Source organism: Corvus moneduloides, chromosome 1 (assembly GCF_009650955.1).
Source record: "Corvus moneduloides isolate bCorMon1 chromosome 1, bCorMon1.pri, whole genome shotgun sequence".
In the NCBI taxonomy this organism is placed as follows: Eukaryota; Metazoa; Chordata; class Aves; order Passeriformes; family Corvidae; genus Corvus; species Corvus moneduloides.
In genome coordinates, this window is record NC_045476.1 from 2,516,802 (window position 1) to 2,544,777 (window position 27,976).

The window sequence follows — 27,976 nt, forward strand, 5'->3', positions numbered from 1 at the left end:
GGGCGCGCGCGCTCCCGTTGCCACGGGCACCGCGTCCGGCCCGGAGCGGGGCCCGGAGCGGGGCCAGGAGCGGGAGCCGGGGCCGCATCTCCGGGCCCGGTGCTGCCCAGCAGCCAACGGGGACAGCCGGGGGGACCCTCCCGGTGCCCTCGGGAAGCCGGTTCGGGTAGGCCAGGGGGGTGGGGGGAAAGCGGGCAGGAGTTTCCCGGGATGGGGGAACAGCGCGGCGCTGCAGGACCAGGTCCTGGCAGGTCACAGGGCGAGGATGGCGGTTACAGTTACAGGTTGGCAATTAAAATTTATAAACGAAAACACAAGAAGTTCCGCCTCAAAACCACCAAGGCATTCTTTACGCTGAGGGCGGCAGAGGGCTGGAAAGGGCTGGCCAGGGAGGGCGTGGAATGTCCCTCTCTGGAGACTTTCCAAAGCCACCTGGATGAGTTCCTGTGTCCCCCGCTCCAGGTGACCCTGCCTTGGAGCCCTCCAACCCCGCCTGGCTGGAGCCAGGGATGGCTTAGATGAGATATTCGGGAATATTTCTTCACCCAGAGGGTGGTCGGGCGTTGGAACAGGCTGCCCAGGGAAGTGTTGGAATCACCATGGAAGTGGCATTTGGGGACAAGGTTTGGTGCTGGGTTAATGGTTGGATGTGAGGATCTTAGAGGGCTTTTCTATTGTGGCATGGTGTGATGGAGCTGCACCTTGAGTACTGTGCCCATTTCTGCCCTATAGATAAGTAAAATAAATAATAAATGAATAGATGAATCAATCATTAATGCAGTCTAAGTAAAGAAAATCCTGAGAAAAATTATGAAGGTAATTTAAGGCCTGAAATAGCTACTAAGAATTCTAGGATATTTTCAGAAGAGAGACAACTACTGTTGGAAGATGTTCTTGCTTATCTTTGCTATCTTTAAGGTCAGTGGCTAAACCCACCCAATTAGTGGGGGCCAATCTAATTATAAATTTACTTATCAACCCAAAGGTTACTGAAACCAGAAGGGCTGTCTAAATTTCCTATGAAGTTTCCTTAAGTAAACGGATTTGACTCCTTATCTCTACAGGCCTTCCCCAAATCTCAGAATCAACTTTAATCAATTAAAATTAATTTTCCAACCTCAATGATTCCGTAATTCTTTGATCTCTCATGCCCAGAGCCCTGTGGGCTGTGTGCAGGCACCAGACTCTGCTCTTTGCACTTGTCAGTCCTCAGTGCACCTTGTCCAGGTGAGTCTCTGCCCGTAAGGTACACACTGGCACAAAGGGACACGCTGCATTTTGGTGCATTAATCAGGATAATTGGATTTCCCTCAGTGTGGGAAAGGGCCTGTGTTAATTACTCAGTGCAGGGCGAGCCTTTTGAAGTATTTACAGATTGGTTTTTCTAGACCAAAGGTGCAGCAGGGTTTTTTTGCTGACAATAAATGTCAAACAGAAGGAGAAAGGGGCTGGAATTTATCAGAAAACTTTCTGATAAACTCTCTAAGAAGAGGTTTGGGTAGCAATATGATTATTTAAAAATATCCATTAATAATATATTTTATAATTAAATATATTTTATAATTAATACATTATTATTTAGTTACTTAATGTTATCACTCAGTGATTAGAAATTTGGAGGACAGGTGTAAGCTACACTCTTGTCTTGCCCAAAGGGAGCATAAGGAAAAAAATGATTTTTCTTCCTCTGTCAGTCCCCCATTAACCCAAAAATGGGGGCATTTCCACCTTTCCTGGACGTGGGCAGGGAGGCTGATGGTCCCAAGCACTCTGTGCTCCCTTTAGCCAGTGTGACGTGGCTGCCACGTTCTCTTGGATTTGGCCCCAACCTGCTCCTCTGTTAAAATGTTTATTTAAACAGATCTGTTCAAGAACATTTTGAAACGTTGCTTTTTGAATTCTGGAGTGAAAAAGACCCGACAACCTTTTTTTTAGGGCTGCTTAAAAGCCATTTATGGAAAAAGGCACTTGAAGCAAGGCCGTGGGGCTGGAGAGGAGGAGAAGGTGGTGGGAGACTGGGCAGAGGTCAGGGAGGAAAAGCTGCAGAGCAGCTGCCAGAAGGGAATGTTTTTCAAAGCAGTGCTGATCTCTGCTCTCTGTCTCTTCCTCTTGTTCTGCTTTTAGTAAACAATGGAGCCAGACAGAAAAGTGAATGAAGATTTCAAAAGCCAGTTTACGGCTTATCAGGAGCAACAGCAAAGGCGGCTGCAAAATCTGATGGAGAGGAAGAAGGAAAAGCAGAACAGTCAGAGGGACACCAGCAGCACTAGGGAGACTTTAAGAGCCCTGAATGATCTAAATCTGTTTAAAATAGGCCCCCCTGCAAATGAAGATGCCAGCAAAAGGTAAAAAGGTGTGGCAGCACCATTCCTTCAGGAAGTCACTGAAGTATATTTTGTTTATGATCTCATGTAACTCAATATTATTAAGCTGGCAGGACACTTTCTGTCTTCACACACTGGGCTTTAATTATCCTGAGGAGCAGGATTATCCTAATTATCCTCAGGGCATTGTGCTGTGCTCTTTATAATCAGTGTTCTACAAATGAAGGACAGAGGGGTTGAGGGTGACATGTGAGGGGCAGCCAGGTACTACCTGGCAAAATCCAGCCTTTTGGGATCCCTGGCATCCTCTGAACTGTTGGTTAGTTCCTGCCTAGCCTTAAGCAAACAGGTTCCCTACATGAATAATTTCCAAGGATGGATAGAGGCAAAGCAGCTATTGGGAGCAAGCCACAGGCCTGCAGTGCAGAAGAGAGCTCCCTGGGCCTTCCTTGCAACATATCCTGATTTAGTGGATCACAAGAATACCAGGACATTGGGCATTTTGGGATGGATCTCCCTTAATCTTGTTTTTTCCTTTTTTGCTGAGTACTGGAGGAGATTTGAAACCCCAGCTCAGATCATTTCTCTTCCTCCCAGGATATAGTCAAACCCTTCCTTCTGAGCCAATTAATCCTTCTTTTCCAAACTAGAACAGGTCAGAGGTTGGACATACCCCAAAGGTGTCTTCAGTGCTGGCTGTTCAGGGCTTTGCTCTGTGGTTGTGGTGAAGCCAGGTGAAGAAATTCCTTCACACACCGGTGCCTCACCAGAGCTGTCTGATTTGCCAAGTTAAGCTCCTGATCTGATCTCTACCAGCTGTCCTCTTGCCTTCAACATTTTGTCCTGATAATCTGTAGAAGATTATGATGGAAATCTGATTTTTAAAAAAATTTTTGGGAGGCTGATTCCCTGTCTTGGTGTGACTTTATGATGTATATCCCCTATCGCTGCTCTATGTCCAGAAATTAATTTTGTACCTTTCTGTGCCTTTAAACTGAGCCTGAGAGGGGGGAGAGGAAAAAAACTGAGCACACTCCCATAGTTCAGATGTTTGGTGGAGGAAAGGGATTTGGGTGCTCCCAGGGCACATCATGGGCAGTGTGCAGAGTACAGGAAAGCCCAGCATTTAGAGTTCAGTGCTTTATGCCTGAGTAATCCCAGAGTTGTTGTTTACCTCTGTTACTTTGTCACTGACTGTCAAAAGTCCCCGTCTGACATGGCAGGTGTAGCAGATTTATCTGGATTGTCCTTTGCTTGTGTACATTCAGCAGAGGACTGGTTGTGAGTGATCAAATCCAGACAGGATTTGTTTCTGGAAGGGATTCACCAGGATGTATTCTGCAGTATTCCCATGACAACACATCAGAGGATTGTTCCAGGATCACAGGACTCCATATGGCCTGCAGTGGCAGTGATTTCAGCTTGTCACTACTGTTTATTGCAGCACTTGGAAAACATTCCTCCTCTCAGAAGTCTCCCTTTCTTCGAGCCTTGGAAATTCTTTTTTGCTTCCTCCCATCCTACTCCCAAATCTTGTTTAGGCAAGTGTTTAGCTGATATTTCTGCCTCTCTGTTATAGTCTCTCTGTAACTTTATCCTCTCTTCTCTATTTGCTGTATTTGAATGTATTTAAGTAACCTCCCCATCATGTGGAGAATCTGGAAAAAGAGTTGGGAAAGACACAATTCCATAACAGTTAAATTGCTTACTTTTTTTTTGGCCTGAATGGGGCATGCAATTTGGGAAACCACCTGAATTCCAGGCAGAGCCCTGCTCATAAGCTCCACCTGGCTCTGATTCCTTGAAGGAGGGTGAAAAGAGGTACCTTCTGCAGTTTGTTTCTTTTGGCTGATTTTCTGTAGCTGAAGCACTCAGGTGGATCTGCTACCACTGTAACGGGGAGAGTCCCTCTGAGATGGGGAAGTTCCTCAGAGGAGACTCCTGCTCTGTGCAGTTGGGATTTCTGTCCATCCTCCTCCAAGTGCTTTTCCTCAAGACTTGGACTCCAGATCTCAGAAGACTTCACTGCTCAGGTGTGTTAAGAGCTTAGAACCCTTTTTTCGTATTAATCCCCCACTGTCCAAAATCTTCTGGTTCAAGTGTCTTTAATTGGATCTGAGTTTTGTTGCTCACTTCTCTGAGTGGTTCATGTGGGAATAACTCTGTTCTGCCTCTCCTCACATTGGCTCCTTGCTTTCTTCTCCTTTGAAAACAGCTGCCTTTGATCTCCCTTTGATTTCCGGCTTTGAAACACAAGTGCATTTCTTAATTATGGATTGTGGATCCTCTCCTAAACTGACTGTGCTGTTTATGGCAGTGCTTTGAGGGGTCATTTATTCTCACATGGGCAGATGGAAGGCTGTATTTAAAAGCTCTCAGGTCCAATGGGTGCTAAAAGCTTGCTAAAACTTTGAAATAAAAAAAAATGGTGATGATTATTGAGCTACCTGACTTGGCTGTGTCTACAGGTAACAGCTGTACTTTATCCAAATCAAATCTCCAAAGTGTAAATATTTAGGGTTACCCTGTAGAAAATAAGAATCTAGGAGTCAATTCATCCACCTTATTTAGGAGTCTGATGATATCTGAGATGTTGCAGGGTGTCAGGAACTTCCACATGGGAATCACAGGGCACAGGAGACCTGCATCTTCCACCAGCAGCAGCTGGGGTCAGGTGGGCAGCCCAAGTGGCACCGGTGTGTGGGTAAATGTATTGGTTCCCAGGTTTTCTCAAGGACCCCGTGTCAGAGAGCTCAGATAATTCTGAACTCCCACAATTGAACTGAGCCCTTGAAGCCACAGCTCCTGGATTTTATGTTTGGAGGACCCATCATATAAGGGCAGTAAAGAGATTAGAGTTACTAATTCTCTGGATGTCTTAGAGAGATGAAACCTTTAAATGTTTCTAAATGTATTGAAGAATAGGAGAATCGGGGCTATTTCTTCCCATTCAGAGGGCTTTTTTTGATATTCTCTGTTTCTAAATGAATTCCAAAAAGCAGCATTAACAATACAAAAACCGATGCTCACAGGGTTCCAAGAGAATCAGCTGAGGACACAGGAAATTGGTCTTTTATGAATTGCTCTAAAACATTCATTTTTAAAGGACCCCAGGGGCAGCTTTGTAGTCGATGCTCTGTTGGCTTCTCTTGGCTTTGTCAAAACTATAGAAAAGAAAGCCCAAATGTCCCACATGCTGAATGCTGCCCGATTTCCTCTGGAGAATCAGGTAAGTAAGACTGAGATGACACTATTTGGTAACTTCAATACACCTGCTCCGTTTTGCCCCAGACAGCTCAAGAAAGTGGAGTTTTTTATTTTTAAGAAGAAGTTAACTGAATAGATCAGATAATCAGCTTGTGTTCTTATCTGAGGTTTAGGATATTCTGCCTAATTCAGTAAACCCACTCCTGGTAACCTCAGCCCATCTACTGTGCAGTTGTTTCATTATATAATTCCTAGGAGCATCTAGTTGTATATTATTTGCAATTATGGTTTATTTTTTCCCAGTGTCCTTGAGGCTGAGAATGAGCAGCTGCAGGACCAGCTCCGAGAGGTCTGGGATGAGAACTGCAGACTCTACAAACTGGTGTCAGAGAAAGATTTTGAAATAAAGCAGCTTCAGAAAACAGTGCAGGAGGAGAGGTTGGCTCTGTCGGGTAAACACAGCAACTTTGTATTCTCACCATGTTGGGTTGCTTGAAGATGACAAAAAGTTGTCTCTGAAAAGAATAGTGCTCTTTTAGGGTACACAGTGATCCCTGTTCCTCACAGAACAGTAAACTTGCTATTATTGACATAAAAATTATGATGTTTCATAGAAATCATATTTTGGAAAATATCCTGTTAATGTCAAAGAGCTTTGCTGCAGCTATGTAGAGTTAAATTCCTTATTCAGGCTCCTTTTTTTTTTTTTTCCCTGAACAAGGCATAAGCAGGATGCTGGATGAATGCAAAACCCAGCTTCTAAAGTGACTTTTGTGTCCTCCGAAAACCGAAATATGCAGGCTGCACCTCCTCCACTGGGTGCCACTGTTGGTCAGGACAGCAGTGATGACCAGGCTTGAAGAGAAGGGGGACAGCAACAAATAGAACTAAATAACATTAAATTACACCTTAATTCTTAATAATCAGCTGTCGTTTGCCTGTAGGAGAGGTGATAAACTCTTCCTGGTCAGGACCAGGAGCCAGATGTGCTGTTGCAGCTTCTCTGGCTGATGCCAATCCCCTGCCTCTGTTTTCCCTGTCTGCATTGTGGCAATCCCCACAATGCCTGGGAAAGAAAAGCTTTGGTTGAGTGTGTGCAATGCATTTGAAGACCATCAATTTAACATGGAAGGACCATCCTGGCTTTGCTAAGTTTAGTATTTACTGTATTCCTCAGCAGCCATTATTTATCCTGAAAACTGAGGTAGAAGTAGCTCCTAGGTGGGAGGGGAAACACAAACCACATGAAGGAGTAAGAACAGTGGAAATGCTTTTAAAAATAATGAATTGGTTTGAAGTGCTTTTAAATAAATGCTTTTGAAACAAAAAATTATGTTCTTTACATAAGTTTATTAAAGATTTTAAGTTTAAAGCTCTTTTAAGTTTTTTAAAGAGTGGCATAGGAACAAATTCTCTTCTCAGCTGTGTTCTGTGTAACTCTATTAATGTCTCTGGGGTTACATGGAACTCAGCATTCACTTGTGAGTGATCTGTCACCCTTCACCTCACCCCAGTTCTTGAATATAACCTTCACAGAGGTCAGAGAAAAGTCATTACTGCAGAGCTCTGAAGGAGTGTGAAAGAGTTAAGAGGAACAACAGCAACCAAGTTCTGTCTTCACGCCCCCCACCAAGGGTTTGTTGTTGCAGGCTCATGTTCCTTGCTGAGCTGGAGGTTTTAGTGGACTTTGTTTGCCATGATATTGATTTTGCACTTGTCCAAGAGCTTTCTTTCACCTGGGTGATGTTAGCCAGAGCCAGGTGACACAGCAGCCAGGCCTGGGGTTTGCTTTGTTTGTGGCTCTAATCAAACCCTCCCTGATGAGGGAGCCAGTGATATGGCTGTTTAAAAGAGCAATTAAAAAGAGTCATCCAGTAAAGCTCCCTGTGTAATCCCAAGGGAGTTATAAATAGGCACAATGACATTTCCTGGATCTTGTCCAGGACCCAACTGTAATATTGTGCCTGACCTTTGAGGACAGATGTCTAGAAATGTTCACACCTCTGTTCCAGCAACTCGTCCAGTAGTAAACAACCAGGCAAGGCAGAGTGTTGTCTTTTTCTGTGATAATGCCAAAAAATCCTGTTCCTAACCATCCTTCCCAGCAGTGAGCAGGAAACACCGCTGCTCTCTCTAGGTAATAATGTTGCTGCGACCACTGTTGTGGCCTTGTGACACGTGGCTGTTGCTACAGTGTGAAATGTGGCCGTGGGGAGCTGCTGAATCAAAGAATCAACCCATCCAGCTGGCACCTCTGACATCTCTTCCCTCACTTGTTCATTTAAGTGCCTGGCACAGCTCTGAGAGGAAGGGATGGGACAATAAAAGTACATTGTGACAGAGAACAAAAGCATCATCTATTCTGAATCCTGCCTGTAAAATGTGTCCTCTGCTTTTATGTGTTCTTTGCAGGAGTGTCTGGTTTAGCTGGAGATGTGGCAGCCACTAAAATAGTTGAGTTGGCCAAAAAGAACCGTGAGATAACTGCTGAGGCTGAGAGTGAGAGAACCAGAGTGAAGCAGCTGAACCACAAAGTCAAGGAGCTGGAACGAGAAGTGAGGCATTTTTCTTGTTCTCTTTTTGCACCCTAAAACATGGAAATCCAGCTTCTGGGACAGAAAGTGGGTTTGATTCGTGTTCCCATGTTGAATGTGCTCTTAAATCTGTGTTTGCTTTGGGTTGTGGTCATTTGTGTCCATGATGTGTGCCCTCAGCTGTTTCACCTCTGCAGACAGGAGGAGCTAGGAAAGAATATCCCTGAGTTATAGTGAGACAAGGATTTATTAAACAGCAAGTAGGAATATTCATTTGTAGAAGCACAGAGACTTTTCTACCAGTCTGGCAATGATATTTCTCTTATTATTTATTTTTTGTGAGGAGGAGCAAATTTCACACCTTTGTCTTACATTTCCACCTCGTTAATACCAGTCAGTAATTAGTTCTTTATTCTTCTAAGCTTTTGTCATCCCCATAATAAAAGCTGTTTTCTGGAATAAGTACTTACAGAACTGAGACAACACCAAACTATATCATATAAGACAGCAAATCTTCACTCAGGAAGGTTAAATTTTCTGATTTACTGTGACTTTTTGCCAGCCTTTCACAGAAGTAATTTTACTCAGGTGGCTGCTGAATTGAAAATGAGATGTCATGATGTCAGTATTTGCTTTGTCCTTTGGCTACTGCTCCTCTTCCTTACAGAGTATTGGTGATTTTTTTTTTATAATCTTTATTTTGTTTCCTGAACTTTGCTTTCTTAGAAGATGTCAGTTAAATGAATCAATAATGCTGACAGATACATTTTGACTCAGTCTTTCACCATCACTTGATGATGAGTCATGCATCTACCTGAATTGCACCCCAGCTACCTGAAAGATCAAGAAGTCATGGATTAAATTAAATTTTGGAGAACTCCTGCATAAATCCACAGTGTTCTGGTCAGAGGGGTCTTGTCAAATAGTTGGCAGGTTGGCAAAGAAGTATTAGGTGTAGTTTGGGACCTACAAAATTACACAAGTAGTGGAGCAATTCATGAATAATTTAAGGAAAAATCAACTTGGTTCTACTCCCCTACTGCAGAAGTGTAATGACCATTATTCAAACAGAAACTTGAAATATTCTCAGATTTTAACCCAAAAAGAAAGGAGCACAAACATTTCAGGAAGATGATGAAGATGTAAATGATGTGTAAAATTAAAGCAATGTTTGACACTAGGAGGTATCTATCAAAAATGTGGGGTGATAGATAGAAAACACTGTTATTTTATAAATTTTTAGCTCTTTGCTTGCATGGAAACAGAAAAATCTGCAAATCGTAAGTGCTTTAACATGGTTATGTTCCCCAAACAGAATGGAAGGTGTGGCCGCCGAACAATCACTTGGCAAGGGGTGGTCCATGTAAGCAAAGGGATGTTTGCAGAAAATTTCCTTAGAACTTGGGCCAGGAGCTGCCAGCTCCAGCTGAAATTCCTCATTCTCAGTCCATTGACTACAAAACTTTATGAACTGGGTAGAAAGAGTGGCCTTAACCCATCAAAAGGGGTGAAATGAGAACTGGCTCTGAGTTAGTTTTTCCCCAGATGCCCCTTTAATGAAGGAGTTCTTCCTTAGAGCCTTCTTTCATTCAGGCAAATAATCAAGATTTTCCACCCACCTCAAAGCATGAAGTCCCAAGCCTTTAAAGCAACACTTCCTGGCCTTTCCAGCCCCAAATTCCTGCACTCTCATCCATTTAGAAATCTTTGCAACAGCAACAGAGGGCGTGATTCAGAGCAGGAGGGGTTGTATGTCTGTCTTCCTTTGCTGTGGCAAGCAAGAGGAGACAGAGTCTTTATTCTTCATGGATTAAAAAATGCTATTTTAGAGCTCCCAGCTAAGGAAAATGAGCCTTAACCCCATTAAATCTCATTTTTAGGGTGTCAGGTAGTCATTTCTCCTTTTATATTCCTCTACTGAGTAGAGCTATTTGCTTTTTATGGAATATCCTGGGCTGGACAGGATTTGTATTTATGTATATAAACATTAATTTTAGGCACTTTTGGTGATAAAATATCTCAGAAGTCTCCATACTTGAAATCTGATCCCATCTCAGCAAGTCAGAAACATCTTCTGAAGTTATTCCACAGTGAAATAACACATGACTTTTTGGGAAGAAAAAACCAACGATGTTTTCCTACTGATTGTGTTTAAAAACAAGGGAAAATTAAGTTTGGTGGGCTTTTTTTTAGAGTAAATAAACATCTAAGTTATACTTTTTGCTAATTAATTCTCCATGGAAGGATGCTGTTCTCTGCATCCTTTCTACACTAACAATGGGGTTCTTTTCCAGCTACAGGCAGCTGCAGAAAAAATCCGTTCCCTTGGTGGTGATGCTGCAGGAATCAAGGAATCAACTCTGAAAATGCTGGAAGGAAACTTGGTAGGAATTGTAATTGAAATGAGGAAGTCAGCAGCTGACACTCAGCTCTCTCCTTTGTATGACAAGGCTGTATCCCTGTCACCAGTTCTGGGACCAAATTCCCCTGTACCTCCTCCATACCCCAAAAATTAGGTCTGGACAAAGAATTTCTGTGGTCCTGATGGATCCATGGATCTTAATCATTCAGTTTTTCCCTGAGGATTCTGTTCTCACCAAGTACATTCCTCTCTTCAAAGGCTGAAAGTCCAGAGGTGAAAGCGTTGCAAGAAAAATTGAACGCAGCCCATTTAAAAGTGACGGAATATCGGAACCAGCTCCAGTCTGTGAAACAGGAGCTGAAGCTGACCCAAAAGGTACCACTGCAGGGTGCAGGCTGGGGCTGGGATCCCTGCAGGAGGTCCAGTCTTGGGAAGATGGGAGGCTTTTGGTTTGATTGGCCCCCATGAATTAGTCCAGATGAGTGGGGAGGGAGGGAAGACACAAATGTGGTGGTTGCCTTGGAGCTGTGCCCATGGACACACGGATTTCATGCTCTGCCCCCACTGTGTCCAGCATTTCCATTGTACAATGGACACAAATCCTTTAGAGTTTCCAAGTCCCAGATCTGCAGAAGTGTTTGTGACCTACATCCAGGTTCATTCCTGCTTTCCCATACATTTAATTATGTATTTAGTTTTAATGCAGGTTTCAGTCCCATGGGAATCAATGGGATTAAAGGCCATGCTTGAACTAAAGCATGTGTTTAAAGAGTTTGTTGGAGTGACATCCAGAAAAACCTTTTCCTCTGATTCATGATGGATTTAAGTGTTACTATGTGCTCTGATTGCTTTGGTGTCCCTACTTTGTGTAGGAAACCTGCAATGCAGATCAGAGTAGAGAATATGGTCCTAAAAATAGAACTCTGCTCTGACCTTTTTATAAATAATTTAATTGTTCTTCATACTAAGTTCAGCTGTGTCCGAATTTTGCAAGGGAGATTGGCTCAACTCCTGGTGTGTATGAAGACAATCTCTCTATTCCTGGTTAGTTATGGTTAAATATTCATTACATCAAAAATAATTGTATGTATTGAAAACTGCTCGTGTTCCCTGTTAGAGAGAGCTTCGTTTCCTCCCCTCTCCCCAACACATCTATTTAAGCCTTATTGTTGATGTCAATCCCTTTTTCCCAGCTTTTAGCCAATGAAGTTGGGGAAGATGTGAATATCCAAAGTCTCTTGACCCGTTCTGGCAGCTGGCGTGGACGAGCTCAGCAAATTCTTCTTCTCCAAACCAAGGTGAGTTACAACCCTGCGTGGTTCAGCTGGAATTCTCTTTCTAAGTATAGATATCACCTCAGTTTGAGGTAAAAGTACTCTTAGTTCTTCATTAATTCTTAACATCTCTGTGTTGATGTGTGCAGACCATGTTAATGACTCTGTTGCAGCTCTGCAAGCTTTGGTATTTCAGCTGGGAATCTTTCACATCTGTGTCAAAGGAAGGAGTTCAGTGACCTTGGAGAGCTGTGGCAGCCTAGTTCAAGTCCCAGGGTGTTTTGAAGGTGCCTCTCTCCGCTGAGAACAGAAGGAGCCCTGTCAGTGTCTGTGCTCTGACTTAGACACCTTTGTTCAGTGCTTGGAGTCAGATGGGAAGAATTGAGGCCAGATAAGATTTTCAAGTTGTTCCCTCGGGAGCTCCAGTAAAATCTTTTAACTCTTGAATCTTCTGAAGGGCAGAGTTTAGCTGAAATGTCAGCAGGAGGCAGGGAGGCTGTTTTGTCTGCATCTAAATAAAACTTCTCTCAGGCAATCTGACACGTAATTTTCCTATTTTTCTGCTGTTTATTTATATGCCATCAAACTGATTTTTTGCACACTGATTGTCTGAGATTGTTAACCTCTGCTTTCCCTTGAGCAAATTCCTTTTCCTTCTGTTATATCCCCTGCCTGGGGTTCATCTGAACACTGTTCCTACTGTTCTCTGCTGTAATGGAGAGATTTCTCTCTGAGCCAGGCTCCTCAGGCCCCTTCTGTAGTCAGTGGGGATCTTGTAAATCCAGTCACTGGATCAAAAGTGAGGCAGGTTCCTCCAAAAAAGGGCAGAGGAACTGAGCTGAGGCAGTGCCCAGTTCCCTCTACTGTCTCTGAAAGCAGCCTGCAGTGAGTAGTTGACAAGCTGAGTTCACTTGGCTTCATGCAGCAGCAATTCCAAATACTCCGGAGTGCCTGCCTGGCCTCCACATATGACTCCACAAAGGCACAGATCTCCCATGTGTCCTGGATGTCCCAGAGGCCTGGTGGCAAATCTCCTTCCTGCACAGATGCCCTAAAATCTGCATGTTTATTAGCAGCTAAATTTAAATTTGAAAGACCAGACACTGCTCTGTGTTAGTTAACCATGATAATATCAAGAAATAATCTGAGCTGCCTGTGGCTGTGTCCTCTTTGCACTGTACCCCTGGTAAAACTCTGTGTCAGTTGTCATTATTGTGCCATAGGTTCGAGAGCTGGAGCATAAGTTGAATGAAAACAAGATCAGAGCTTCACTGTTTGAGATGGAAGAGGGATTTCTGCCATTTGCTGGCCCAAGGAAGTTGTCAATCCAAGAGAAGAATGTGCTGAAGATTCGCAGCCTGGAAAAAGAAAAGAAAGACTCTTTGGAGGTAAAATCCTGTGAACTGACAGAGTGCTGTTTGGGTGTGGGGTGTGTAACAACTTGTCTGGCCTTCAGGTTGTGTTACACCCTACCTAAAGCCATTCCACAAACCCACCTGATCTGCTGCAGGAAGCTCTGCACCACTTCACAGCCGAGCCCTGCTACAGCTGCACCCAAACTCTGTAGCCTCCCTCTCGCCCCTTGGCCAGGTGTGCGTTCTTCATCCTAAACACAGACATCCCTCACACCTCCTGGATCTGTAGGGCTCTTGGCTGCTCCATTTGAACAGAATAATGGAGAATCAGAATCCAGAACAGTGGAGAATCAGCCTAGTCCCCCTGGATTCCTGAGCAGACAGACTCTTTTTGGATGCTGGCAAGCAGGCAGCAAGTAGCATTTATAATTTCTACTTCCTTAGGGAAGATACAGTATTCTAATACCATTTTTGAGATTCTACCAGCTAATATGTGATTCTTTTTGCTCACCACAGCACCTGGGGCTTAATGATGAGTTATAACTCTCATTTCCTTTTGCATCACTGCAGAAACTTGCCGGGCAACACAATGCTCTCCAAAAAAGCCATGAGGAATTGAAAAAAAAACTTGACGCCTCAAGAGCCAGGAACCAAATGCTGTGTGGAGAAGTGAAGATGCTGAAGGAACAGATTGGAACCTTGCTGGAGAAAGGGAAACACGATGATGAGCTCGTAGATGCCTTGCTGGTACAGTCTGTGTCTGTTGGTCCCAGCTCCTGCAGATCAGCCCTCTTTCTATAGGCGATAAAACATGATGTCATTTCGTGGCACACACAACCTTAGGGTGTGCAGGAGCCTGATGAATCTAACTGTGACAGCCAGAGGTTTCCTTGTCAGCTTAAGTCCTTTTGCATTTTGGATCAGGTCATGTAAGGGCTGTGAGACAGCCCCAGGTGTGACAGTGGCAGTCAAGTGGCTCTGAGCTGCAGGGGCTGGAAGAAACATTTTGCAGAAGGATTGAAGTAGGTAGAGGAAGGGCTTCAGTCCTGACCCAAGTTGCTGGCCTGTATTCTTTGTTCTGCTTGCAGCTCCACTGGAAGACTTTTTTTTTCCTTAGAATGCCTGCAGTCCTGCAGGAATTCTTTTGTTTGTAACAAAACTTCCATTTATTTTGTTACACAGCCCAAAACACACAAGCTGAACCATGAGTACTAAACCAGGTGCACATTCACTTGCAGTAGCTGGAACTGAGAGGATTTGGCATCTTCAAAACCAAGAGTTTTAGCAAAGGCTCAAAGGTGCTGAGGAAGAAATAAATGGCTGCTGCCATGGTCCTGCCATGGTTCTAAACAGCCTTCCTCAATTAAAATAGCAAATATATTAGAGAATATGCCACCTCTTAGCAGGGTTAGTTCTGTGTTTCCTGATCTAGCTCTTCACTAGTTTCAAACCACTCAGATTTCCTTGCTGCTGTTGGTAGTAGGTTTTAGCTCAGCTGGCATTCACCCTTCTCACACCAGGCACTGTGGGGAATGTGGGTGCTGACCAGCAGATCGGGGGAGCCAAAGAACACTTGTCACTTTTTCTGAGTATTCCCACTGAAATTATTACAGAAAGATGCAGGTTTATTTGGGAAGGGATGGTTAATCTCTTTTATCCCTTCTATCACAGAAGCACTTTACTTGTAGGTTGTTGGCCTGACAGAACAAACTGCATGACAGGCATTAGATTTGTCAGTGTGGAAAAAACCTCCAAAACCCACTGGTGAAGCAGCCTGGCCTCATATCTGTCACCCCATAGTACCCTCAGCTTTTAATATCACTGTCGCACAATCTGATCATGTTCTAATTCCACAAAAAGCTCATTGAAGTCTTGAGTTTCATTCAGTTTATGAAAAAAGTCACTTCTTTGTCAAAGGCCAGCCTTTCTTGCTCTGTGTTCTGCTACACTGAGCAGCAAAGCTGGCAGCAAATTGTATCTGACCATTGCTCAGGTCAACATAACAAATCCAATTCCCAAAGTGGCACCAGTGACACCAGTGTGCTCCCACCAAGGAATGGGCTTGGCAGGGCAGGGGCTTGCCCTACCATTCCTAAATGGATATTTGTCTTGGAGGGGTTAAAGTAATCATTGTGTGCAAAATAAAGATCTCACCTGTTTCTATTTTACCAGAGCCAGCAGAAGCAAATGCAGGAGATCTTAAAGGGCCTGAGCCAGAAGGAGGAGGAGAACAAGGAGTCTCGGCAGATTATGGGGCACCACTTGAACAATGAGATTCAGCAACAAAACTCCCTGATAGAACAGCTCAGGGAGCTGGTGGCTGAGCGAGAAGCAATGGTGAAAACGCTGGAAGAGAAGATTGGGCAACTCACACATCAGGTAGGCAAAACAAATTAATTAGAGGAGCACACTTGGTAATCATTTTAGATCTGCTCTTCCACTTCCTTCTCCCCTATTATCTGAGATGGTTGCTGCCTCCAGACAGTGATCCCTGTCCTGCTGACTGTCTCTCCTGATGGAATGATAAAGCAGGAATACTCTTTTGTAACTCCTCAGTTCCTTTGTGCATAACTTCAGGCTGTTTAAGCAGAAATACCAATCACATCCACACGTGGCCCCATGACAGGACTGTCACTGACTGACAGCAGGGCTTGGGGCTGCACTGGGGACTCCTCGGTGTTCAGCACCCTTGGCTGCTGGAAGGAGGAAGCAAACAAATGTGTCAGAGCAACATTAGCAGGTACCCAGCTGCTGCTGTCCCACAGTCAGGATTTGTTAAGAGTATTTAGGCGTGCCATTCCCACTGATCCCAAACCCTCCTGGGGTTATGGTGAGGTTGTGAATCTGCCAGATACCTCAGGAATGGGGGCTGGAGCACTGAACCCAGGATCAAACCTGGATTAGGGACACAAGCCAGCTGTGCTGGCAGTGATGATGCTGCACTGTGGGTTCTCTAGTGTACCCTGATTTCATATAATCTGCACTTTTTACTGACTTCTGCTTTATTTTCATCCTGCAATGGATAGAAATTTAAACAAAGCTTCTGAGGAAGTCCTGTGAATTAAAAGTTCTGTCTTGCTTGTAGCAATAATCAAAAGCTGCTGGTTTGGCTTTGGTGCAGCTGTTTTCCTCTGAACTATGTAATTGGTTTTATAACCTGCTCCACCATTAACAGAAGAAATCTGCCCATCCATGGGACGGGTCAGGATCTGCTTATCCATCACCCTCTGAGCACTCAGGAGCACCAGTGGAAGCAGGCAGCTGTGAGCCTGGAAGGACAGAATCTGCCTGGTAAGAAGACCAGAATGTCAATATTTCACATTGTGAGTAATTCAAGAGCCTGAGTTTTCCCAGGGAGTTTCATCAAACCACAAGTGCCTTGTGCCAACAGCTGTGGCAGCCTGTTTGCAGTTTATGGGAACCTCTAATCACATTATCTCTTGGACTTTTGTCCTGGAACAGAGAAGGATGTACACACTTGCAGACATGACTAGATTTGGCATAATGGTAGAGCAGCTATTTCTCCTCCCGCAGCTCAGATAATGTTTATGTGGTCAGCTTAAGTGCTTGGGAGTCTTTTCCCTTATGAGACACGGGGCTGCTAATGAGCAGACTTCTGTGAGCAGGGTGGGGAATTAATACAAAGTGCCGTTTTAGGTAAGCGCTAAATCACTGGTGCATTATTTAAATCAATAAATGCTCTTTGAGTAGGATTTACATGCAGAAATGTTGAAAACACACCACATCATTTGTTCTTAACAAACACCCTTTTGAAAGCCTCGCTGAGGACTGTGTAAATTACACTAATCTTAGTGCAGCAATAAATCTGATTTCTGTTTACACTGATGTGACTCTGGGTCACTCTGGCTGTGTAAAGGGACCGTGGTACCACAGCAAGTTATATCCTTTCCTGTTAAATTGCTGCTGAGTTTGTTGCTGAGGAGTTCATGGTCTAATTGACAGTGAGGATTTGAGACTGGTCTTATGGGGAAGGAGAAAATTTTTCATCAAGTTAGAGTTACAACTGATCTCTTCTGTGTAATTTCCTACCTCATTACTTTAGACATCAAATTTGGCTTTAAAATCAGCTGAGTATCCCCGAGTCTAAGTAGAACATTACTATAAAATGTAAGAAGAATCCTTTTTGAGTTAGAGTTAAAACATCCTTAATTTAAAAGTTTTTGTACTCTTCTGACTGCTTTAATTCTCCCCCTTCTAACTCTGCAGAAGCTGTTGTGCTCTCCTGGAGCAAACCTATATTTTATCCCCTTTTTTTTTTTACCTCACATGTCTGCTGATGGTAAGCAGGAACCAAAGCTAGGTAATGGCTTTCTGGAAACCACTAAGTGCAATGCATAAATTATTGCTTGTGTACGGGGCCAAGGGCTCTGTCATGGAAAGAGCTGATGTGTCAGGTGGCAATGAATGATCCTGAAAACTCTGGGAGCTGTTAATAACTTGGTCAGCAAGGCTCACTCCTTCCATTAACTTTAATATGCTGATGAACTCTCCATTCTGTTTCTTTGTAGTGAATCATCTTTCCCTTTCAGAAAAGGTGAAATGAAAAATGCCATAAATAGGTGCTAAACCCCTTGGAGATAACAGAGTAAAAATCTGCATTTTAAGATGAGGCCAAGGCTGTCAGCATCAACCTTAACTTGATTTTAGGGTTAACCACTCCTAGCCTAGAAGGCACCTCTGCCTCTTCCACCATGTTAAGGCTTTATCTTCTTCTTAGCTACAGCCTAAAGACAAGGAAATGTGGGGTAAATCTGCAGGGACTTGCCTTTGGGCAGCTGAACTCATTGAGGAAACAAACACACATTGAAATGGGGTGTCCCAAACAATCACACACCCAAATGGGGTGTCCCAAACAATCACACACCAAAATGGGGTGTCCCAAACAAACACACATTGAAATGGGGTGCCCCAAACAAACACACATTGAAATGGGGTGCCCCAAACAAACATACACTGAAATGGGGTGTCCCAAACAAACACACATTGAAATGGGGTGCCCCAAACAAGCACACACCGAAATGGGGTGTCCCAAACAAGCACACACTGAAATGGGGTGTCCCAAACAAACACACATTGAAATGGGGTGCCCCAAACAAGCACACACCCAAATGGGGTGTCCCAAACAAACACACACCGAAATGGGGTGTCCCAAACAAGCACACATTGAAATGGGGTGTCCCAAACAAACACACACTGAAATGGGGTGCCCCAAACAAGCACACACCCAAATGGGGTGCCCCAAACAAGCACACACCCAAATGGGGTGCCCCAAACAATCACACATTGAGATGGGGAGTCCCAAACAATCACACATTGAAATGGGGTGTCCCAAACAATCACACACATTGAAATGGGGTGCCCCAAACAAACACACATTGAAATGGGGTGCCCCAAACAAACACACACTGAAATGGGGTGTCCCAAACAAACACACACTGAAATGGGGTGTCCCAAACAATCACACATCCAAATGGGCTGTCCCAAGCACACACATTCTATATCAAACCCATCCAGGCTGGAAGTGATACTCCACTGTTATCAGCTGGCTCCTCCTCTTACAACAGAGAACCTGACAGATCTTCCTGAGGGTTTTCACAAAGCAGATTTCAGAAAACAACGTTTTCTGGGAAGTACAAATTGTGCACCTTGCTGCAGAGCAGGGGTTCATTTGGTTATGAAAACGTGACATGCGAACACCATCAAACTGCACAGAGCTGGGATTGTCTCTCCCAGTGCTGGGTGAAGGTAGGGGGTGGGGGAGCTCTTCCCTACGAAACGCAGACATGGGGAAATGACTGGAATTCTGGGAAGACTGCCCTGTGTGCAGCCCCTGACAAAGCTTTCCTCCTGCAGGGCAGTGTCCACGATGGGCCACAGGCTTGTGGAGTCGGCAGCCACAGAGCCTTTCTTCCTCAAGGATGACATCCCACCTGGAAGGTGGGTATAGAAACCTCAGTATCAGCAAGGGAGGTGCTCTGCCATGCTCTGCAAGCTGCTGGAAATCCTTGTCCTGTCTGCCTTGTTTCTGTAATGAAAACTTCTTGCACCATCCTTCCTACCTGAAGCTGTCCAAGAGCTCTAACATCTGATTTCTCTCTTAATTTTGTAATTGATTTCTTGTTTGTCACCAATCTGTTCCATTTTCACTCCCAAACACCAAGATTTCTCCTGCTTTTTTATTCCAACCAAGATTTCTCCTGCTTTTTTTATTCCAAAGGAGATCTTCCTGAATGCAGAGAGGTCAGAGAAGTAATGAAGTACATAATAATGGGGTACATGGGAAAACTGCCCCTTCCTTTCATCACATATTGGACACAAAAACAGCCATTATGCAAGTGCTGCCTGAAGCCTTTCAGAGGGAGAAAATCAATATCAAGGCTTTTAATAGTTTTGTGCAGCACTTGGGAGATACAATCTTCTTTTACTTTGGCAGTAGCAGTGGGAGGAGAGTTGGGGGTAATGAATTGATCAGAGGTAGAAGTTTGTTTGCAGGGGTGATGGGGAGGGGAAGCATCCTGGAAGCAGGTTTCTAATGACATTCCCTGTGACTTTATACCCGAATATTTCTGTTCTATTTGTTGCAGTCTAGAGATGGGTGCTGGGGGGAGGTAGTGAGCCTGGCTCTGCGTTCTGCCTTCACCTTCAGACAAGTGTGTTTGAGATGTTGCTCAAACCCTGCCTTTGTTTCATTTCTTTCATTTAGGAAGTGGGAAACAGACTCTCTGTGCTTGTGCTTTCCTCAGGGTTGCTGGCCAGGGCTGGGAAGTGCTGCAGGCAGAGATCAACAGGGCTCTGTTCCAGGCTACTGAAGTGGAGAGGGACAGGCTCCTGGAACTGGTGACTGTGCTGCAGAAAAGGTACAGCCTCATCCCACCAGCATCCTTCGTGGGGTGCTGGGATCAGGGAACACTGCAGAAGTCTGGGACATGCACTACAGTACGTCACACGCTGCCATCCTTGCCTTAAATAGGGGCTTTTCAAAATTTTTCTGCTCAATTTCCCTGCCTGGCTGATGATTCATTCTTTTTATTATTCATTTAGAACAAAGGGCAGAAAAAATGGAGCCATCTTCCAGCTTGCTGCACCTAGATAAAACCAGAATTCCTGTATTTATATATGCGCGGCCTTATTGAGGCAGCAATATTATTCATCAATAGTAAATACTGTAATTATAGTTATAACATTCTGTTCCAAGGCTTTCCACATTCTTTTTAAGTTTCACTGTATCCTTTTCTAAATGAATTTATTCTTGTTTAACTGAGGCATTACAATGATTTTTTTTTTCATTTTATTTTGTATGATTCAATTCAATGTAAGATGATGTTAAAAGCCAACTATGTTTTAGAAGGAAGGGAAAGCAAAGTAATTTTTTTTACACCTTTCAGCTACTGTTTTTTTTCCCCAGTATATGTTATTTGATTCCCAAATCTATATTCCAGTATTGGAAATATGCTTTCATCTGTGTGCTTGTCAATACAATAAGCAGTGTTTGAATACTTGCTTTAATTTACCATCATTATCTTTCTCACTTGTATAACTTTTGTCCTGCATGATTAAACACAGTCAGAAAAAAAAAATAGATTTTTCTTTAAGAACTGTGGAAAAGGTGCTTTTAAAGGTAAATTCTGGAAATACATGCTGGGAAAAATCCTTTTCATGTTTGTAAGCCCAGTGACTTTAATAGAGCTGTGCAATCAGATGAGGATGGAGCTGTGAGTGGTAACTGAAGTGTGCCCACCACCAATATGGGAAAATGAAAAACAGAGTCAATGAAATGCACAGTTGCTTGTAAAATGTGCCATAAACTGATGATTCAGCAGCTCCGCAGTTATCACACATTTATCAAGCAGGTAACATAAATTTTGTGAGACTGTGCAATAACTCTTAGAAGACCTCAGGGTAATATAGCACCAGGCAGATTTCAACATGAATATATGTTAAAAAATCTGGTTTTCCTCCTCTTTCCTCCACTGCTGGGCTGTAACAAAGCTCAGGTAACACAGATAATGCTTAAATCAAGAGGAGAGCACTGGGAATTGCTACGAGTGGGATTTTTTTCACAGCATTTTAGTTTAAATTATTCCTATTGGCAGATGATTCCATTAAAAAACCCCACAGAACTTGCCATTTTCCCCCCACTTTTTGTGAAAGTGGATGCCAGAGGAACACCAGGGGCAAATGAAAATTTAGTGAATGCAGAACCACTGAGATGAATAAAATGTCTCAGAGCACATCACCAGCCTGGGAATTCACTACCACAGGAGGTCGAGTCTTGCCTGTAGCTACATTTTTAAGCCAGTGATATAATTTTATTATAGTTGTAATATTTTTTTTTTTAGTTATGCCAGCTAGGAGGCAAATAAACTAATCAAGTCTCTTGATTCAGAGAGTAACCAGCTTCCACCCCTGGGGTCAGGAGGGAAATTCTCTTATTCAATCCAATACAATGAGTCAATTTGGGTTTCTTTTTATCCTTAAACTCCTTGGAATCACTTGGTGTCAGCCACTGCCCCACTGGCAGCATCTGTGGGTGCACATGAGATTTTTGCAGTTAATTTTCTGCGATGTTATGCAGAATGGAGAGAGGCAATTTGCTCTTCTGTGCTGTCATCACCAGTTTCTTTTCCACCCTCTCCCATCCATGGTTGTGTCTAATGGCCAAGTTTATTAAAAGCAACTTCAAGTTTCTTTTCTTCCTCTCAGATAGCTGACGCAAATGTTAGACTGTGTTCTTATAAACTATTTTCCTTCCAAGCTTTCCCAGAGTGTCTAAAAAATGCAGTTTATTATTCCTGTAATAAAAGATCTCTCCTCAGCAATCTGCAGCTTTCCTGCTCATCTGAGGGGTGAATTCACACAGGGAGCCAGAGTTAAGGGATCTGAGCAATCTCCATTAACAAACCCATTGTTTCCAACTGTATTCATTAGTTAATTCTCTTTTGCATATTTAGACGATGTCATCTGATACAATTTCGCTGGGATTTCTGCCTTTGGATGCATGGAAAGTTCTTTCCCTTCTGTTGGGAGCTCTGCAGAAAGAAGCAGGATTCAGTACCAAGACTGACTTGACATAGACATGACACAAATGAGCTGAACTCCCTTTTTTTTTTTTTTGCCTGTCAGGGTGGAGGAAAGCAGTGACAGAGTCTTGGAAGCTGAGCAGAAGCTTCAGGAAGAGCGGTGGCGAAGTGACATCTTGGAACAGCAGCTTGAAAAGCTGCAGGTGGATTCAGGGAGCAGCACAACTGCACAGAAACCTCCCCTGAGGAGCACAACAGGTGAGGGGGAGCCCTCAGCCACAGCCACGTCCCCTGTTTGACCTCTGTGCTTAATAGACAGCGACAACATTGAGGCTGCATCTGCCAAAGCCAGCCCAGTGCTTGGCCTTGCACATGGTGATGGGACCTGCTCAGGCCCAGGAGCAAGGCAGGAGGCAAAATCCTGGCCCCTCTTAAGATTCAAGAGGATTTTCCCACAGGTCTGAGCAGGATCAGGATTTTTGCAGTGTGTTTCCGTGGGATAACTCCAGAACAAAAAGCTTTCCCCTGCTCTGTGTTGCCCCCAGGCCCAGAGCTCCCTTTGTATTCGTGCCTGAGGGATTCAGTTGAAGGTTAAGAGCAGAATTAAAGGACGCATCCCAATTTAAGCCCTGTCAGTGCCTATGAAAAACTATTGCTGGTGATGAAGTAATTAGATCTGGTGTAATTTATTATCCCATGAACGTGATAATCTCCTGCTATAAATATGAAAGCCTCCCTGGCGTAGTTAAAGAAGAAGAATTCATGGTAGATGTTAAATTTTTATTTCCCTGATCAGATCCTTTTATTGCTTAAGGACTCTGATTCTGTAAAGTGTCTAAACCAATAAAATGGCACATATTCTTAAGGAAATTTTTCCAGTGGTTTCCCTTTTTATGTATATTTGGATAAAGTAAGAAGACTTCAAATGCCAGGAGATGAACAGCAGGGAGGGGAATTCCAATTTGGCAAATGTTGGGATGGTAGCAGCCTGGGTTAGGGTGAGCAGAGGGACCACAAGCCTCATGAGAAACCTTGGATGAGCCCTTCAGAGGAACCTTTATCCTGAATGGGGACTGAATGAGTCCTTCAAACCTACTCCTCTCTGTAAAACATGGAGTTGTTCCTTAGAGCAGGATTGTTGTGTCCTTGGAAGGAGCTCCAGGCCACACTGACCCATTCTCATGTGTTTTTGTGTGAGCACTGATTCTTAGAGTTGTCTCACCTGTATTAACTGAGAGCAGAAAAAGTAGTGCAGAAAAATTCAGATCCCAACAGTATGGGAGCATTTTGGTGCTGGCCTGAGTTTCTGACTGCTGAGAATTTTACACAGCCTGGTGAAATGTTGATGTGTTCTGTTATCAAAGATTCCCCTTGCAAGCTTCAAGAGAGACAAACTCTCCAGGTCCTGAGGCTTTTTGGTCAAGTTTTGTTGTGCTGTAGTAAAGTTTTAGTAACTCCCCTCTGGTAGTTAGCATTTCATAGCCAGAGGAAGAAGCTGTTTTCACCAATGTGACAGATTCCTTCTCACTTAATATTTAGTTCATTAATCTCCTCTAGCTTAAGGACTAAAAGCAAAAGTAGAAAAGGATTGGCAGTAAGACTAATAAGGAGAAATCCTCTCTAAATCCATGAGATGAGTAGGTAACAATCTATTTCACCACCCTGCTTTGATGAGAGCTTCGTGATGTGCCAAAACTCTCTGGAGTTTGCACAAGAACCAAGTCTACAAGTCTGTAGTACACCTCTTCAGCAGAGCATGGAGGTTATCTCAGTGCTTTCATGCCAATGGTTGAGGAAATAAGAAGAAATGAAAAGCTTGAATACAAAATAGAGACTAGAGAACCTGCTAATTAACATAATATTTTCCTTTCTTTCTGAAAGTGCAAAATTGGAGAGAGCTGATCTAATTGCTAATCTAATGTTTCTGGTCTCTTCAATTCAAGGGAAGTAGATAATGATGCTAAGCAGCTGGAAACAACCCAGTTGTGTTTTAAAATTACTCAGGCTTTTCATTTTCTGTGCTTATCCCTGTCTTATCCAAATTCCAAATTATCAAAGAATAATCCCAGAGGAGGGATAGGTAAGTAACAGCAATTTTTCCTCAGCCCTGTAAAGCACAGCCTCAAGATCAAAAGCATTTTTTAGTTATACAATGCAGCCTTTTCCTCCCAGTTGTTTTTGTCAGAGTTCAGTACTCTCCAACCAGGTTCTTTCAGATATTCCACACGAGGAGGATTTAGTGTTTTAATACCAGATGTACTTATTTGAAAATATTTGATGTTATGAGGGATGTGAATTGGGAAAAGGGATACAGAAACGTGCCAACATGACAACACAAGCACAAACCAGCAATTGCAGTGTTCAGCGAAATCACAGCACAGGTGCCAGCCTGGGTGTTCACTGTCATGGTGCTGTATTCCCAGTTATAAGGACTGCAGCCAGCTCCAGCCTGTTGTTTTCTTCATTTAGCTGTTTGGGGTTTTTTTGTATATATAATTTATTTGGGACTGAACCACACAAAACTTTCCCTCGTGTTACCTGGCTCCATGCTTGCTATTGATTATTTTATAGAAAGCCGTTTACTTACATTAACTAAAATCTTTCAGTTTTTTATTGACAGCAGAGACCACCCTGCAGTCCCTCAGGGCTGGGATAAGTTGAGCATCCTCTGCAATACCTGTGCTCACTTCCTGCACTCCTTTCTGAGCTCCCTGAACACTTCTCTGATCCTCCTCCCACTGTAGGGATTCACTGGTCACAGGTTTTTCTTCTCCAGTCCCAGTAATAAATTTGAATTATCTTTTCCCTTTAGCCCTGAAAAAAGTTTCTGATTTCTTTTGAAATGACCAGAGCTGCATGTTTTGGGTAGACCTTTATTTAGGAAAGCATTCCTGAGTTAGAACCTAGGTTTGAAACACACCTTGAAGTACATTTAACCCACACTGTGTTTAGGTTGAGCATGAAAGTGCTTTACAAAAATTGTTTGAATGGGTGCCACGTGCAAACTTTGTCCCAGACATTCAAGAAGGAACAGCTGTCATAATCTCAAACACAGCTACAAGATCAACATCAAATTAATCCTTTTCAGCTGTTTGTCACCTCTTGTTTTGGTCACTTAAGTATTTTGGATTCATTGTTTTCCTCTCTACATACATAGGCACATATTTAGCCCTGAAATGCAAATTCATCATGTTTTCATTCTGCTGGAAGGAAGTTAAAATAAGTCTGTCATGTATTTGTGATATATTATGGCTGTAACATAGAATTTAAGAGATTAAGTATTTATTCACTATTTCCTGATACTGACTCAGTGTGCTGCCAAAACTGATTTGTTGTTTTACTAAAACTCCATTTTGTGATTGAATCTGCAGGCCTGTCAGGACTCCCCTTGCGTGTGAGTGACAGAAACGAGCTCTGTGCAGCCCTGTCCAAGCTGCCCCTGGAATTTCAGGTGAAGGAGCTGATCACAAGGTATTTTCTTCCTTTCTCCATGCTGGGATTACTCTTTCCTACCTCAGGGAGAGGTGAAACAACTGCTCATTCTGCTCTTTCTCACGGCTGTCATAAAATCACCGCAGCTCCTGGGTTTCAGTGTTTCTTTCCCAGAACAGAGGCAACTGTTCTAATTTGCTTTGAAGCTCTCCAGCTCATGGGGAAGTTTTTCCTTTTGTTTCCTTGCAGGCTTGGGCTCCAGCTGGATGAGAACAAAGCTCTGAAGGCTACTCTGGAGAACACTTTGAAAAAGAGAGAGGAAGATTTTCAACTGTATCAAGACACAATGAAGAAAGTGAAGAATAGATTTTCACGGCTCGTTCAGCAGCAGAAACAGGAGAAGAGTTAAACAGGGAGAGAGCCCAGGCACCGTGCCTGGGAATTGAAATGCAGTGGCAGCAGCGTGGTTTTGCAGCCTCAGATCGTGTCATTTCTTTAGCATTTGCAGGAGAAGATGAGAAACAGAGATGAAATACAAAAAGTGAAGGCTTTATGTGTCAGCAAATTCTGTCTGTGAGGGTTGGCAAGCAGGGCTAGTGGGTGCACTTTGGGAAGCTGCAGTTCTGCAGGGGGATTTTGGGCAGAATCTCCCAGGTTTCAGCACAGTGTTCCCTGAGAGGGCTCGATATTCAATCTGCTGCTGCCTTTATCAGCTCAGGAAGGAATTTGCTGTACAAAAGTTAGGCCAGCCCCCTTCCTTAGAACAAAACAAGCTCTGTTTTTATCCCCTCGCTGATACCTGCCTGTCTCAGGCTTTCTGTAGCACTTCAGTGCTGAGGCACAGGATTAGCCTGACCTGGGACAATCTGCAAATCAACTTTGGGTGGGCTCCTCTCACCATTCCAACCTCTTTCTTTGCTTGAACATATTGGCAGCAGTTCTGTGAACTCAGTGGAGCTTCCACTGGAAAGCTGTGCAGATCACCCCTGCAATGAATCAACCTACCTCAAATTCAGCTCATTCCATCCAAAACTTGCCATCCAGGTTATGAATTCCCTTTTTCTGGGTCTCTGCATTCATCCATCAGGCAGATCTTGTTCTCTCTGGGAAGAAATGCTACGAAATGTGGGCAGGTCTTCACTGCAGCAGTGCTGGGACTTTTGGAGCTGCTGCAAACCCTGCCAGCCCTGTCCTTCTCTCCTGCAGCACAGTGAGGACACGGAGTGCAAGCTAATCAGGCATTGCCATGCAGCCTGCCAGTGGAGAGCAGCCTTGGGGATTCCAGGCAAATGGAGGGCCAGTCATTTTTGTACAGTGCTGTTTTGTTTCTCACTTGAAAAGTCTTGGAAGCGTCTCTCTTTCTGCTTTGCTTTGTCAGCCTCTTTTTATGAGCCTGAACTTTGTCAGGCTTTAACCCCAACCAACACCACCAGTGCAAAGTGGATTTGTAGACAGGAAAATCACTGCTCCCTTCCCCAGCACGGGGATCCTGACTTCCCTGGAAAAAAGCAGAGCAGGAGTCACTCCAGATGTGTTGTCCCTGTCTTTTATCCTGCTTAGGTTCAGAAATGTCTCTCTTCAAGAAATGTCTCTTTTCAAACAGTTCCTGGAGTTCCTGATGGAGGAGCTCAGGGAGGTGGGGATAACCTCAGCACCTGGGAGTTAGCAGAGAATTAACCCTCCCTGTGCTCACGAGGCTGATCCACTCCCCCAGCACTGCCCTGAAGCTCAGCCAAGCTCTCAGGTGCCTCTCTCACAAAAAGCAGGACCATTCATTGCCATGTTTTTCCTGCCAGTAGGAAAAAGCATCTCGCAACCCTCAATCATCTTTTGAGGAATAAATCCTGGGTTGAGAGCAAGCCACAGTTTCAGTTGCTGTTCAGCTCCATCCTGATGTCTCTGTAGAGGGGAGGGATCCTCTGACAGGGATTTTAGGGACCTGCAGGAGTGAGCAGATCCCTTGGAAAAGCTGCCTGAGCAGGGGCAGGGCTGTGGGGACTGTTCTGTGCAGTGGCTACTAAATTCAGGCCATAACTTGGAGCTGCAGGTTCTGATTTTGCTTACACAGGAGTGTGAATCAATAATATTTTCCCAGGAGCTGAGCAGAGGCATCTGCTGCCCTTCCTCATCCCCTGTCCCAGGGAAGCTGTGAAGATCAAACCTCTCTTTAGGAAAAGGGCTCTGAGTCAGCCCCTGAAACACAGGGAAGAAACTGGGATGTCACAGAACACACATGGCTCTCCTGCAAACCTCAAGTGCTGCAACACTCATTTCTTTAAACTTGTGCTTTTTTGGGGCTGCACAGAAGCATTTTCTCCTTTTTTCTGCACCACCAGCTGCCTTGACAAAGAAAGAATCTGACCACTATTGATGCCTTAGGTTTTAACTTTTATATTTTTCAAATCCTGCACTGCCTGGTGTGTGACTCTGAAGTTCCTTGTAGCCTG

The 27,976-nt window shown here is 43.8% G+C and overlaps 1 protein-coding gene and 1 long non-coding RNA gene across 7 annotated transcripts; one reads left to right on the forward strand and one right to left on the reverse strand.

Annotated features, from left to right (window-relative positions):
• The first annotated feature begins 21 nt into the window (after positions 1-21).
• On the forward strand, positions 22-26,082 carry CCDC13 (coiled-coil domain containing 13). 6 transcript variants are annotated; one of them, XM_032133829.1, is made up of 16 exons: positions 22-166; positions 1,156-1,227; positions 2,125-2,345; positions 5,835-5,983; positions 7,944-8,086; positions 10,360-10,449; positions 10,686-10,802; positions 11,621-11,725; positions 12,925-13,089; positions 13,627-13,803; positions 15,229-15,435; positions 16,232-16,347; positions 18,931-19,014; positions 19,821-19,934; positions 22,201-22,355; positions 25,469-26,082. In XM_032133829.1, exons 3-16 carry the CDS (start codon positions 2,131-2,133, stop codon positions 25,936-25,938), a joined length of 2,307 nt encoding a protein of 768 aa, XP_031989720.1. In that variant the 5' UTR covers positions 22-166; positions 1,156-1,227; positions 2,125-2,130; the 3' UTR covers positions 25,939-26,082. The 6 variants fall into 6 exon arrangements, with proteins under 6 accessions (XP_031989720.1, XP_031989975.1, XP_031989632.1 ...); XM_032134084.1 differs by lacking the exon at positions 1,156-1,227 and having other exon boundaries at positions 25,469-25,568; positions 25,779-26,082; XM_032133741.1 differs by lacking the exon at positions 1,156-1,227.
• On the reverse strand, positions 24,951-27,955 carry LOC116435635. The gene is made up of 2 exons (XR_004236813.1): positions 26,535-27,955; positions 24,951-25,831 (listed from the first exon to the last, which is right to left on the reverse strand). It is a non-coding gene; the product is annotated as an uncharacterized LOC116435635 (long non-coding RNA).
• Positions 27,956-27,976: the final 21 nt, after the last annotated feature.